The sequence below is a fragment of the Rhinoderma darwinii genome, chromosome 9 (genome assembly GCF_050947455.1).
Source record: "Rhinoderma darwinii isolate aRhiDar2 chromosome 9, aRhiDar2.hap1, whole genome shotgun sequence".
NCBI lineage: Eukaryota > Metazoa > Chordata > Amphibia > Anura > Rhinodermatidae > Rhinoderma > Rhinoderma darwinii.
Genome location: NC_134695.1, coordinates 73,668,274 through 73,682,290, shown reverse-complemented (window position 1 = coordinate 73,682,290; position 14,017 = coordinate 73,668,274). Strand labels below are relative to the sequence as shown.

Here is a 14,017-nt window from a genome sequence, read left to right as displayed (position 1 = left end):
TATCATGTAGACACTGTATGGCAGTATTATGTAGGCACTGTATGGCAGTATTATGTAGACACTGTATGGTAGTATTATGTAGACACTGTATGGCAGTATTATGTAGACACTGTATGGCAGTATTATGTAGACACTGTATGGCAGTATCATGTAGACACTGTATGGCACTATCATGTAGACACTGTATGGCACTATCATGTAGACACTGTATGGCAGTATTATGTAGGCACTGTATGGCAGTATTATGTAGACACTGTATGGTAGTATTATGTAGACACTGTATGGCAGTATTATGTAGGCACTGTATGACAGTATTATGTAGACACTGTATGGCAGTATTATGTAGACACTGTATGGCAGTATTATGTAGACACTGTATGGCACTATCATGTAGACACTGTATGGCAGTATTATGTAGGCACTGTATGGCAGTATTATGTAGGCATTGTATGGCAGTATTATGTAGACACTGTATGGCAGTATTATGTAGGCACTGTATGGCAGTATTATGTAGACACTGTATGGCAGTATTATATAGGCACTGTATGGCAGTATTATGTAGACACTATGGTAGTATTATGTAGACACTGTATGGCAGTATTATGTAGACACTGTATGGCGGTATTATATAGACACTGTATGGCAGTATTATGTAGGCACTGTATGACAGTATTATGTAGACACTGTATGGCGGTATTATATAGACACTGTATGGCAGTATTATGTAGGCACTGTATGACAGTATTATGTAGGCACTGTATGGCAGTATTATGTAGGCACTTTACAAGTGTCTTATATTAAAGGGCTTTTCCCATGAGCGACATTTATGACATATCCACAGGATATAATCCAAAAAATAAAGTATTTGAAGCAGCACAAATGCCGATATCAGACAAACCCAGTCTGACGTAATATAATCCTCAGAAAAAGCATGGTGGACAGCAGCACACGTCTCCCAAATTTCAATCAATATATTATTTTATTGGTCTTTCAGAAAGACCCTCCACTTGTCACGGGTCGAAACGTTGCCATTTTTTACTGGATGTTTGACCAATAAAAGAACATTGATTGAAATTTGGGAGACGTGTGCTGCTGTCCACCATGAGGATATCCACAGTATATGTCATAAATGTCAGATAGATGCATATTCCAACTCTGGGACCCGCACCTATCTCTAGAACGGGGCCCCCTAAACCCTGTTCTGACGATCTGGGTTGCGGCTGAATGAGGTGAATTCCGACCATGGAAAAGGTTATATGGCCGTGAGTTACCTAAACAGCATAACTCGCATGCTACGCTGCTTCTGTAAGTCCTATAGAACTGAATGAAAGATACGGAAACAGTGCAGCTCGCGACCATATAACCAGGAAGCGGCCGGGAGGCAGCGAGATCAGACCAAGCTAGAACGGGGATTAGGGGGCCCGCGCTGGAGATGGGTGCGGGTCTCAGAGGTGGGTAGGTACTGAAGGTACAACGTTCTGCGTCCACCCCGGCTCACTACTAATGTATATATCTATCGGCAGCAACCTCCGTGTCAGCGAGATATTTATTACCCTTTAATTGAGGATGAAAGATTTCTTCCTGCAATACCAATATACAATGAATCATATAAATCAGAGCAGACATAGTCCTGGGATGTGACGGGAAGATTCATGGAGCTGCTTACCGGCTTCTTTCAAGACAGTTTTCCTCTAAAGAATTTTCAGGTTCTGGCAGAATTATAGATGGTAAAATGCCGACTCTGCCACCGCCCGCCGCATCCTGAGAAGAAGCACACGATGCAGTATAACTTATTAATGGAAACTGCAGTATAGAGGAAACCGTGCTAAAATATTAGGGATGTATAACTGATATATATACGGTCACCATCCAAATCACTGCACTTCTAGGGGTGTAACTCTCGGTATCTGCTCTAACTCTGTATATATACACTCTGCACAGTACCACTTCTCCTGTCCTGTATACTGGGTGTAATTCTCAGTATCTGTATATGTGGACACTGCACAGTACCACTTCTCCTGTCCTGTATACTGGGTGTAATTCTCAGTATCTGTATTATTCTGTATATATAGACACTGCACAGTACCACTTCTCCTGTCCTGTATACTGGGTGTAATTCTCAGTATCTGTATATATATACACTGCACAGTACCACTTCTCCTGTCCTGTATACTGGGTGTAATTCTCAGTATCTGTATTATTCTGTATATATAGACACTGCACAGTACCACTTCTCCTGTCCTGTATACTGGGTGTAATTCTCAGTATCTGTATATATATACACTGCACAGTACCACTTCTCCTGTCCTGTATACTGGGTGTAATTCTCAGTATCTGTATATATGGACACTGCACAGTACCACTTCTCCTGTCCTGTATACTGGGTGTAATTCTCAGTATCTGTATTATTCTGTATATATACACTGCACAATACCACTTCTCCTGTCCTGTATACTGGGTGTAATTCTCAGTATCTGTATTATTCTGTATATATGGACACTGCACAGTACCACTTCTCCTGTCCTGTATACTGGGTGTAATTCTCAGTATCTGTATTATTCTGTGTATATATATATGGACACTGCACAGTACCGCTCCTCCTGTCCTGTATACTGGGTGTATTTCTCAGTATCTGCATTATTCTGTATATATATATATACACTGCACAGTACCACTTCTCCTGTCCTGTATACTGGGTGTAATTCTCAGTATCTGTATTATTCTGTGTATATATATATGGACACTGCACAGTACCGCTCCTCCTGTCCTGTATACTGGGTGTATTTCTCAGTATCTGTATTATTCTGTATATATATACACTGCACAGTACCACTTCTCCTGTCCTGTATACTGGGTGTAATTCTCAGTATCTGTATTATTCTGTATATATGGACACTGCACAGCACCACTTCTCCTGTCCTGTATACTGGGTGTAATTCTCAGTATCTGTATTATTCTGTATATATACACTCTGCACAGTACCACTTCTCCTGTCCTGTATACTGGGTGTAACTCTCGGTATCTGCTCTAACTCTGTATATATACACTCTGCACAGTACCACTTCTCCTGTCCTGTATACTGGGTGTAATTCTCAGTATCTGTATATATGGACACTGCACAGTACCACTTCTCCTGTCCTGTATACTGGGTGTAATTCTCAGTATCTGTATTATTCTGTATATATATATACACACACTGCACAGTGCCACTTCTCCTGTCCTGTATACTGGGTGTAATTCTCAGTATCTGTATTATATTGTATATATGGACACTGCACAGTACCACTTCTCCTGTCCTGTATACTGGGTGTAATTCTCAGTATCTGTATTATTTTGTATATATGGACACTGCACAGTACCACTTCTCCTGTCCTGTATACTGGGTGTAATTCTCAGTATCTGTATATATGGACACTGCACAGTACCACTTCTCCTGCCCTGTATACTGGGTGTAATTCTCAGTATCTGTATTATTCTGTATATATACACTGCACAATACCACTTCTCCTGTCCTGTATACTGGGTGTAATTCTCAGTATCTGTATTATTCTGTATATATGGACACTGCACAGTACCACTTCTCCTGTCCTGTATACTGGGTGTAATTCTCAGTATCTGTATTATTCTGTATATATACGCTGCACAGTACCACTTCTCCTGTCCTGTATACTGGGTGTAATTCTCAGTATCTGTATTATTCTGTATATATACACTGCACAATACCACTTCTCCTGTCCTGTATACTGGGTGTAATTCTCAGTATCTGTATTATTCTGCATATGTGGACACTGCACAGTACCACTTCTCCTGTCCTGTATACTGGGTGTAATTCTCAGTATCTGTATTATTCTGTATATATACGCTGCACAGTACCACTTCTCCTGTCCTGTATACTGGGTGTAATTCTCAGTATCTGTATTATTCTGTATATAAGGACACTGCACAGTACCACTTCTCCTGTCCTGTATACTGGGTGTAATTCTCAGTATCTGTATTATTCTGTATATATACACTGCACAGTACCACTCTCCTGTCCTGTATACTGGGTGTAATTCTCAGTATCTGTATTATTCTGTATATATGGACACTGCACAGTACCACTTCTCCTGTCCTGTATACTGGGTGTAATTCTCAGTATCTGTATTATTCTGTATATATGGACACTGCACAGTACCACTTCTCCTGTCCTGTATACTGGGTGTAGTTCTCAGTATCTGTATTATTCTGTATATATACACTGCACAGTACCACTTCTCCTGTCCTGTATACTGGGTGTAATTCTCAGTATCTGTATTATTCTGTATATAAGGACACTGCACAGTACCACTTCTCCTGTCCTGTATACTGGGTGTAATTCTCAGTATCTGTATTATTCTGTATATATACACTGCACAGTACCACTTCTCCTGTCCTGTATACTGGGTGTAATTCTCAGTATCTGTATTATTCTGTATATATGGACGCTGCACAGTACTACTTCTCTTATTCTGTATATTAGGACACCGCACAGTACTACTTCTCTGGTCCTTTATGAGAAGTTCGTGCCTGCCCCTGCGTTCTTATCTTCGGGCTGTATGAGGAGAAGTGCAGCGGATGTTTTGCTGCGCGGCAGATCATGGGATCGCTGCCGGCGTGTGGTCCCCATCACTGTAATAATGTGACTGGATTTAGTCCCTGCTTATAATACAATAAATTAAAACCATTTCTGAGAATTTTCGCCTTGTTCTATTAATAGCCGCAGAATTTCTACAAAAACTAAAAGCTCCCAAGGGAACAAAAAAAAAAGTCACCATAAAATCCGGATGTTCTGAAATACAGCGGTATCCGTCAGCGCAGCCGACACGGCTGAATCCTCACGTCAGGCCTCATACTATTCTCCTATAGAATATTGCACCTAGTTTTCCGTGAACCCTGAATCCGCAGTGTTATGCAGAATGTCCTTACTCCCTCTTTCCTGCTGCTCTCACTGTGTAAGTGTCAGTCTTCACTGAAGCTCTTGCATTCTATTCAGGAACACCAGGCTAAACAGAGGTAAGAATCCATGATATAAAACACTCACCTTCACTGGGGCAGAGGAGGATGGAGGAGGGGAGGACGGCTGCTGGGCATCTGCAGTTTGCTCCGGCACTCCGGGTAGTGTGGGCATCCTGGACAGTGGCTGGTGACTTGAAAGGGCCCCTGTCCTGGACTCACCATTCACCTCCCGCTAATTGTACACGGAATGATCACCTGCCATGAGCTGTAAAAGTAAAGCCATCAGTGCATTATATTGTGTCTACTCCACGACCCGGGATTATATACAGTGAGAGATATGAGGGGCAAAAGAAAAATCCTGGACAGAAATACAGCACCCACTGGGTTACAAAAATATTATGTACAGTAAGGGCTTGTTCACACACAGCAGAATTGCTGCAGAAAATTTATGACTCAATTCAGTTGAAAAACGAAGACATTCCGTTGCAGCAAAAATGCACCATTTCCTGTGGTTTTTACGGCAGAAAATGGTGCGGATTTTGCTGCGTTTTTCACAATGTTGGGGGACGGTGGCATCCTGGCCACTTTCCGCAGCAGGAATTGAAACGCTGCGGTCTGAAAAATACGCACCGCAGGTCAACTTCTGCTCGGAATATTTACAAAGTGTATGTACTTTGCTGCTATTGTATTCTGCTGCGTTTTTTCCGTCCAGAATTCCAGCTGGAAAAAACGCGGCAATTCCGCAACGTGTGGACGAGCCCTAACACTGAAATTTATCTGGACGCTGCAGCATTAACAGTGATAACTCTCTGAGTACAGATAATGTAGTAGTGTTACCTGCAGTCCTATGTAACGCCACAGATAATGTAGTAGATGTTACCTGCAGTCCTATGTAACACCACAAATAACACAATGATAGCTCTCGGAGTACAGATAATGTAGTAGATGTTACCTGCAGTCCTATGTAACACCACAAATAACACAATGATAGCTCTCGGGAGTACAGATAATGTAGTAGTGTTACCTACAGTCCTATGTAACATCACAGATAACACAGCGATAACTCTCTGAGTACAGATAATGTAGTAGATGTTACCTGCAGTCCTATGTAACACCACAGATAATGTAGTAGTGTAATCTGCAGTCCTATGCAACACCACACAATGAAATCAGAATGAATTGCGAGGAAGGACAATCTTGGCTCTGCTACATCTGTATATAGGATTAGAGTGTGGAGACTTGGACAGAACCTCGGCAGAGCGCCTTATATAGCAGATTTTATGAATTAGCGGCGGTTTTTCGTGCTGTAATAACATTGTGTCTATTTCTGTCCTCGCCATTCATCTTATAAGTGCAGGAGACTGAAATAATAGCAGCACCGGCCGCGCCTCAGGACCGGCCTGCACTCGTTTTTCCCACGGTGCTCGCCGTATGGACTGTTCTGCTCTGTTATTGTCAACTCGGCTTAATATAGCAGGATAACAGCGATGGTGGCCCCTGGGGGCCCGACCTTCAGCTAGATGTACAGAATAAGATAAAATAACATTTCTTTTTTGTCGGGCCTGCGGCATCCACCGTTAAAGAGGCAGCGTCCTGGGAGTCGCCTTCCATAAATGGATACAATATATCAGAGTTTTCCTTCCTTCACTCGTTAGAATAATCACAAAATAAGCAAGAAAATCTAATAAAGCGATAAAATAATCCCTGAGAATCCGGAGGATAAATACAGGGCGGCTCCAGTCCAAGGAAAGCAAAGCTTAATCGCTGTATATTAAAAAGTTCTACAACTTTCTAATAGACTTTGTATTTCAATTACCCAAAGTTTTCAAGATCTCTGCTTACTGTCAGAAACGGAACATTCTTGCTTATTTGGGTGGTTTCAGAGGAGGCAGATATGTTCTGCATGGATATTATCGCAAATCTGCCACATGTGGATCTTGTCGTGGACTTGCTGCGGATTTCACCAAAATCTGCAAAATTCTGCAACCGGATGGCAAACCCTGAACTCTGCGATGATTTTCTGCTTCGTGTGTGTGGTTTAGAAAACCTTATGAACATGGACTGTGATTTACACTGAAAATCCAACGCATCTGATCATAAACTTTTGTGGTGCTTGTTTATCGACAGTGATACATGGTAACAAACCCATCAGCTGTGTGAGCGGCCTGAGCCGGGACTGATTTTAAGCCTAAAGTCAGTTACTTACTGTGCAGATTTGTTCAGTGTTTTGCATTCATATTTCTATGCCAAAATCAGAAGTAAAACCAAAATGTCAAAAAAGTATAAAAGAAACATTTTATACATTAAAGGGGAACTCCTCTTTGTACAATCTCTACCTGTTAGACGGATCCCTTGAAAATAATCTGATCACAGTCTCCCCCTGCTGGGACCCCCAGCGATCAGCTGTGAGGAAACCTGGCAGTAAGTGTTCAGTTTCCCTGCAGCGCCACCACAGGAGAAATGAAGTATTACACAGTGTCCATTCATATCAATGTGTTGTGTAGGACAGGACAGGACGAGACTGAGACTCTATGTGACCAAGAGATGAGGATCCTGAACAAAGGAGCCCCCCCCCCCTCTATTACCCCAGAATTCCCTAATAGGGTGTGTAGAAATGGGTTTTCTAAACTAGATGACCCCTATAAATTGAACTTGTATCTGTCATTTCTTATAGATGTAAGGACAGATTCACGCTGGGTGTTTTCATTGTATTGTTTTTGGAAAATTTTTTCCCCCCCATTGACTTTGAGAAATTTGCACCAGCACAAAACACTCGAGAGCATCGCACAGCGCGTCCTATTCCTGGTATTAATTTGCACGTACAACATTTATCAAAACTTTTTTTTTTGCAATAAATAAAATGTAGTCATTGTATAAATTAAGTTCCACAACTTTCTCATAGACGATGGGCGGCTGGACAGTCTACGCTGGTTCTCTGCTGTAGAAAAGTCGCAGTTTATGCAAAAATTTTACAACTGTTTATTTTTTACACCGTTCACGCCACCTTAAAATAAAAAGGGTGGGAGGGGCTACCCACAGCTCGACAAATTTCCTATAATTAAGTCCAGAAATTCTAGTAAATTAAAGCGGAAATCGACACCACCTTTATGGCGCACGAATGGCCAGAGATGCGCCTGTGGATCTTAATAAATTAGGCGCATCTTACTCCAGCGTACATTATATTAAGACTGGCGTTTCATTCCCGCTATGTTTTTCAATTCCTCACCATTTCAAGATCTGTGTTTGCTGGCAGTGAATAAGAAAACTCTTTACATTCAGAGGCAGCAAACATGAATAGTCCTGCTCTCAGCTGAGGGTTTGTTACAACCACGGACATAGCTATATTGGGTGCAGAGGTAGCAGTTGTACCCGGGCCCTTGTGCCTAAGAGGGCCCAAAGGCTTATCTGCCACATACGAGGACACCACTGATACATTGTAGCAAATAACCAGAGAATTTTTTTTATGATGATGATAATGGAAAGTGATTCAAATCAGGGACCAGCCCCCTCACTTTTTATGATTGGGTGGGTTTACCCCTCACTTCTTGTGATTGGGTGGGGGTCACAGCAGTTGGACCTCCTTTAATTAGACTTTTATTGCACATTCACATGTTCCTTGGCTAAAAAAAACACCTTTAAACATGGGCTGCATCTAACTGAGAAGCTGTGGACCCCCTATAGCCATGGACCACCGCGCACTGTCCAAATGGTTCGTCCCAATTAGCTCGCACACCCATGGTCATTTTTTCCCCAGTTTTTATTAGGCTCTGTTCACACTGAATTTTTTGCAGGCAAAAAAAAAATCTGCCTCTGAACTCCTTCAGGAATTGCTTTTTTGCCGTGGTTCTCAAAGGGGTTTTCGTCTGCGGCCAATTGTAGCTAATGCAAGGACCACGGGCAAAAAAACGCAGTGAAAAACACTCAGAGACGAGCGCCGCAGTTTTTTCTACCCCCCCCCCCCCCCCCATTGATTTGAGAGGTCAGAGGTGGGAGGAAAGTACATGCTGCTTTTTTTCCCCACGAGCAACTAAAAGCCGCCCGGCAAAAAAAACCGCCTCTGCCTCCCATTGAAATCAATGGGGGGTGATTTTAGTTGTTTTTTGGAGCTGATTCCGACGTGGTTTCCGTGTCAAAATCAGCAGCAAAAAAAACCTCTGTGTGACCAGGGCCTTACAGATGAAGCAGACTTCAATGTAAAACGTAAAGGGGTATTATCAACATTTATGGCGTATGAACAACTCTGGACACACCGTAAATGTCGGCGTTGGGAATAACTATAATTAAGGGGAAATATAGTGATAACTTCTGGTCTTGGAAAAGCACGGATCAGTGTGCCCCGAAAATTGTGCCAAGTGAGTGTTCAGCTCTGCTACATCTGAACACGGTGCTGGAAGTGTCTGGCAGCCAGGACAAGACAATCTGTATGGCCACTCAGTGAAAGTCGGGGGGGGGGGGGGCGGGGACAACGACTCAACAGTTTTTAAGAATTTTTTTATTTCTTACCTTTCTACATTGAAACTTGTTCCGCATTGAACCTGTAAGGCCATGTTCAGACGTGGCCGAATTTTTCCGCTGCAAATGTTGGTGCAGATTCGGGGCAATTACGCAACGAATTTGCAGCAACATTTGCATATTTGACAGGTAATTCAGACGTTGCAGATATCACAGCGGACTTGCCACAGATTTCAGTTTTTGTATTGCACAGGCTGAGATCCGCAGTGAAATTCCGCTTCTTCTCCGCAACGTCATGAGCTGCTGCGGAGGGAAAATTCTGCACCACAGCCTGATTCCCGCACAGTTATTTCCCGCAACGTCTGAACTACGTTTCCTAAAAATGTATAGAAACAAATGTAAAAAACGGCTGCTGCAGAATTCCACTGCGGACTGTCCGCCACGTGTGAATGTGCCCTAAAAGTGGAGCCGCAAACCGGGCGATGGGAGAATCAGCTGATCCAATGGTGGAATCTGCCATTTAATTTGTCTCCCCTGAAATTGCCTCCTCTGGAGTGGCTGATCCAGTAAATGAGCGTCACAAACATTATTATTTATCAATGTAAAACTCCTCAAGAGATTAACGGAGAATCAGTAAAGTAAATATAAGTTTAGATATGAGAAACTTTATAGAAAAGGTAATTCTGGAATCATAACAGAGTAATCGTAAAACTATGTCTCATCCAAACACCAAGACGTCTCCGCTGCTACAGCTACTGTAAGTAATAACCGAGACCTGACATCCAATCACAGAGCAGCGCACAAGTCATCAACACTGGAAATTAAAGGGATGTTCCAGAGTTACACTGACTGTGTCTGCTCTAAAAGGAACATTACTATAGAAGTGCATAGGGGCAGTATTATAGTAGTTATATTCTTGTATATAGGGGCAGTATTATAGTAGTTATATTCTTGTATACAGGGGCAGTATTATAGTAGTTATATTCTTGTATATAGGGGGCAGTATTATAGTAGTTATATTCTTGTATATAGGGGGCAGTATTATAATAGTTATATTCTTGTATATAGGGGCAGTATTATAGTAGTTATATTCTTGTATATAGGGGGCAGTATTATAGTAGTTATATTCTTGTATATAGGGGGCAGTATTATAGTAGTTATATTCTTGTATATAGGAGCAGTATTATAGTAGTTATATTCTTGTATATAGGGGCAGTATTATATTAGTTATATTCTTGTATATACGGGCAGTATTATAGTAGTTATATTCTTGTATATAGGAGCAGTATTATAATAGTTATATTCTTGTGTATAGGAGCAGTATTATAGTAGTTATATTCTTGTATATAGGGGCAGTATTATAGTAGTTATATTCTTGTATATAGGGGCTGTATTATAGTAGTTATATTCTTGTGTATAGGAGCAGTATTATAGTAGTTATATTCTTGTATATAGGGGGCAGTATTATAGTAGTTATATTCTTGTATATAGGGGGCAGTATTATAGTAGTTATATTCTTGTATATAGGGGGCAGTATTATAGTGGTTATATTCTTGTATATAGGAGGCAGTATTATGGTAGTTATATTCTTGTATATAGGAGCAGTATTATAGTAGTTATATTCTTGTATATAGGGGGCAGTATATAGTAGTTATATTCTTGTATATAGTAGGCAGTATTATAGTAGTTATATTCTTGTATATAGGGGGCAGTATTATAGTGGTTATATTCTTGTATATAGGGGCAGTATTATAGTAATATTCTTGTATATAGGGAGCAGTATAAGGGCGGGTTCACACGTGGCGGAATTTCACTGAAATTCCGCTGCGGAAACTCCGCAGCGTTAATCCGCAGCGGTGCCGTTTGTCCATTGACTTACACTTTAATTTAGCAGTGTTCGTTTAGACTAGGCGTAAAATTCCGCTGCGGAGCATAGGCTGCGGAGCGGAATTTGGTGTCCGCAGCATGCTCTGTCTGTTGCGGAGCAGTGGCGGACTGGTTGCGGACTCATGGCGGAATTTCTCCATTGACTTCAATGGAGAGTCAAAATTCCGCAATGAAGTCCGCAGATCTTATGTGTGCTGCGGAGCGTATTGTTTTTACTACCATGACATTTCTTCATTCTGGCTGGACCTATGTATTTCTAGGTCTACAGCCAGACTGAGGAAGTCAATGGGGCTCCCGTAATGACGGGAGCGTTGCTAGGAGACGTCTGTAAATAGTCACTGTCCAGGGTGCTGAAAGAGTTACGCAATCGGCAGTAACTGTTTCTGCACCCGGGACAGTGACTACCGATCTCAATATACATGTATCTGTAAAAAAAAATATAAGTTCATACTTACCGAGAACTCCCTGCGTCTGTCTCCAGTCCGGCCTCCCAGGATGACGTTTCAGTGTAAGTGACGGCTGCAGCCAATCACAGGCCAAGCACAGGCTGCAGCGGTCACATGGACTGGAGCGTCATCCAGGGAGGTCGGGCTGGATGCCGAAAGAGGGACGCGTCACCAAGACAACGGGCGGTAAGTATGAATTTCTTTGACTTTCACTAGGGAAAGTGCTGTCCCTTCTCTCTATCCTGCACTGAATAGGGAGAAGGGAAGCACTTTTCCTGCAGTCCGCAGCGGCCAGTCCGCATCAATTTTCTGCACATTTTGTGCAGATCCGCAGCAGAATCTGCAACGCAGATTCTGTGCGGCATTGATGCGGACAGTTGCGGAGGAAATCCGCCACGTGTGGTCATGCCCTTATAGTAGTTATATTCTTGTATATAGGAGCAGTATTATAGTAGTTATATTCTTGTATATAGGAGCAGTATTATAGTAGTTATATTCTTGTATATAGGGGTCAGTATTATAGTAATATTCTTGTATATAGGGAGCAGTATTATAGTAGTTATATTCTTGTATATAGGAGCAGTATTATAGTAGTTATATTCTTGTATATAGGGGTCAGTATTATAGTAATATTCTTGTATATAGGGAGCAGTATTATAGTAGTTATATTCTTGTATATAGTGGCAGTGTTATAGTAGTTATATTCTTGTATATAGGAGCAGTATTATAGTAGTTATATTCTTGTATATAGGGGGCAGTATTATAGTAGTTATATTCTTGTATATAGGGGGCAGTATTATAGTAGTTATATTCTTGTATATAGGGGGCAGTATTATAGTAGTTATATTCTTGTATATAGGGGCAGTATTATAGTAGTTATATTCTTGTATATAGGAGCAGTATTATAGTAGTTATATTCTTGTATATAGGGGCAGTATTATAGTAGTTATATTCTTGTATATAGGAGCAGTGTTATAGTAGTTATATTCTTGTATATAGGGGCAGTATTATAGTAGTTATATTCTTGTATATGGGGGCAGTATTATAGTAGTTATATTCTTGTATATAGGGGCAGTATTATAGTAGTTATATTCTTGTATATATGGGGGCAGTGTTATAGTAGTTATATTCTTGTATATAGGGGTAGTATTATAGTAGTTATATTCTTGTATATAGGAGCAGTATTATAGTAGTTATATTCTTGTATATAGGGGCAGTATTATAGTAGTTATATACTTGTATATAGGAGCAGTATTATAGTAGTTATATTCTTGTATATAGGAGCAGTATTATAGTAGTTATATTCTTGTATATAGGAGCAGTATTATAGTAGTTATATTCTTGTATGTAGGAGCAGTATTATAGTAGTTATATTCTTGTACATAGGGGGCAGTATTATAGTAGTTATATTCTTGTACATAGGGGGAAGTATTATAGTAGTTCTATTCTTGTATATAGGGGGCAGTATTATAGTAGTTATATTCTTGTATATAGGGGCAGTATTATAGTAGTTATATTCTTGTACATAGGGGGAAGTATTATAGTAGTTATATTCTTGTATATAGGAGCAGTATTATAGTCATTATATTCTTGTATATAGGAGCAGTATTATAGTAGTTATATTCTTGTATATAGGGAGCAGTATTATAGTAGTTATATTCTTGTATATAGGGAGCAGTATTATAGTAGTTATATTCTTGTATATAGGGAGCAGTATTATAGTAGTTATATTCTTGTATATAGGGAGCAGTATTATAGTAGTTATATTGTATATAGGGGCAGTATTATAGTAGTTATATTCTTGTATATAGGGGCAGTATTATAGTAGTTATATTCTTGTATATAGGGGCAGTATTATAGTAGTTATATTCTTGTATATAGGGGGCAGTATTATAGTAGTTATATTCTTGTATATAGGGGGCAGTATTATAGTAGTTATATTCTTGTCTATAGGGGCAGTATTATAGTAGTTATATTCTTGTATATAGGAGCAGTATTATAGTAGTTATATTCTTGTATATAGGGGACTGCATTATAGTAGTTATATTCTTGTCTATAGGGGCAGTATTATAGTAGTTATATTCCTGTATATAGGAGCAGTATTATAGTAGTTATATTCTTGTATATAGGGGCAGTATTATAGTGGTTATATTCTTGTATGTAGGAGCAGTATTATAGTAGTTATATTCTTGTATATAGGGGGCTGTATTATAGTGGTTATATTCTTGTATATAGGGGCAGTATTATAGTAGTTATAT

At 40.3% G+C, this 14,017-nt stretch overlaps 1 protein-coding gene across 1 annotated transcript in view; it reads right to left on the bottom strand.

The window, feature by feature from the left end:
* Positions 1 to 14,017, bottom strand: part of IRAG1 (inositol 1,4,5-triphosphate receptor associated 1) — an 89,267-nt gene that overhangs the window by 33,625 nt on the left and 41,625 nt on the right. Inside the window, exons 2-3 of the mRNA XM_075836784.1 lie at positions 5,060 to 5,239; positions 1,667 to 1,761 (exon numbers count right to left, since the gene is read on the bottom strand). Of these exons, the coding sequence (XP_075692899.1) occupies positions 1,667 to 1,761; positions 5,060 to 5,146 (182 nt within the window). The 5' untranslated portion in view covers positions 5,147 to 5,239. The remainder of the gene's footprint in view (positions 1 to 1,666; positions 1,762 to 5,059; positions 5,240 to 14,017) is intronic.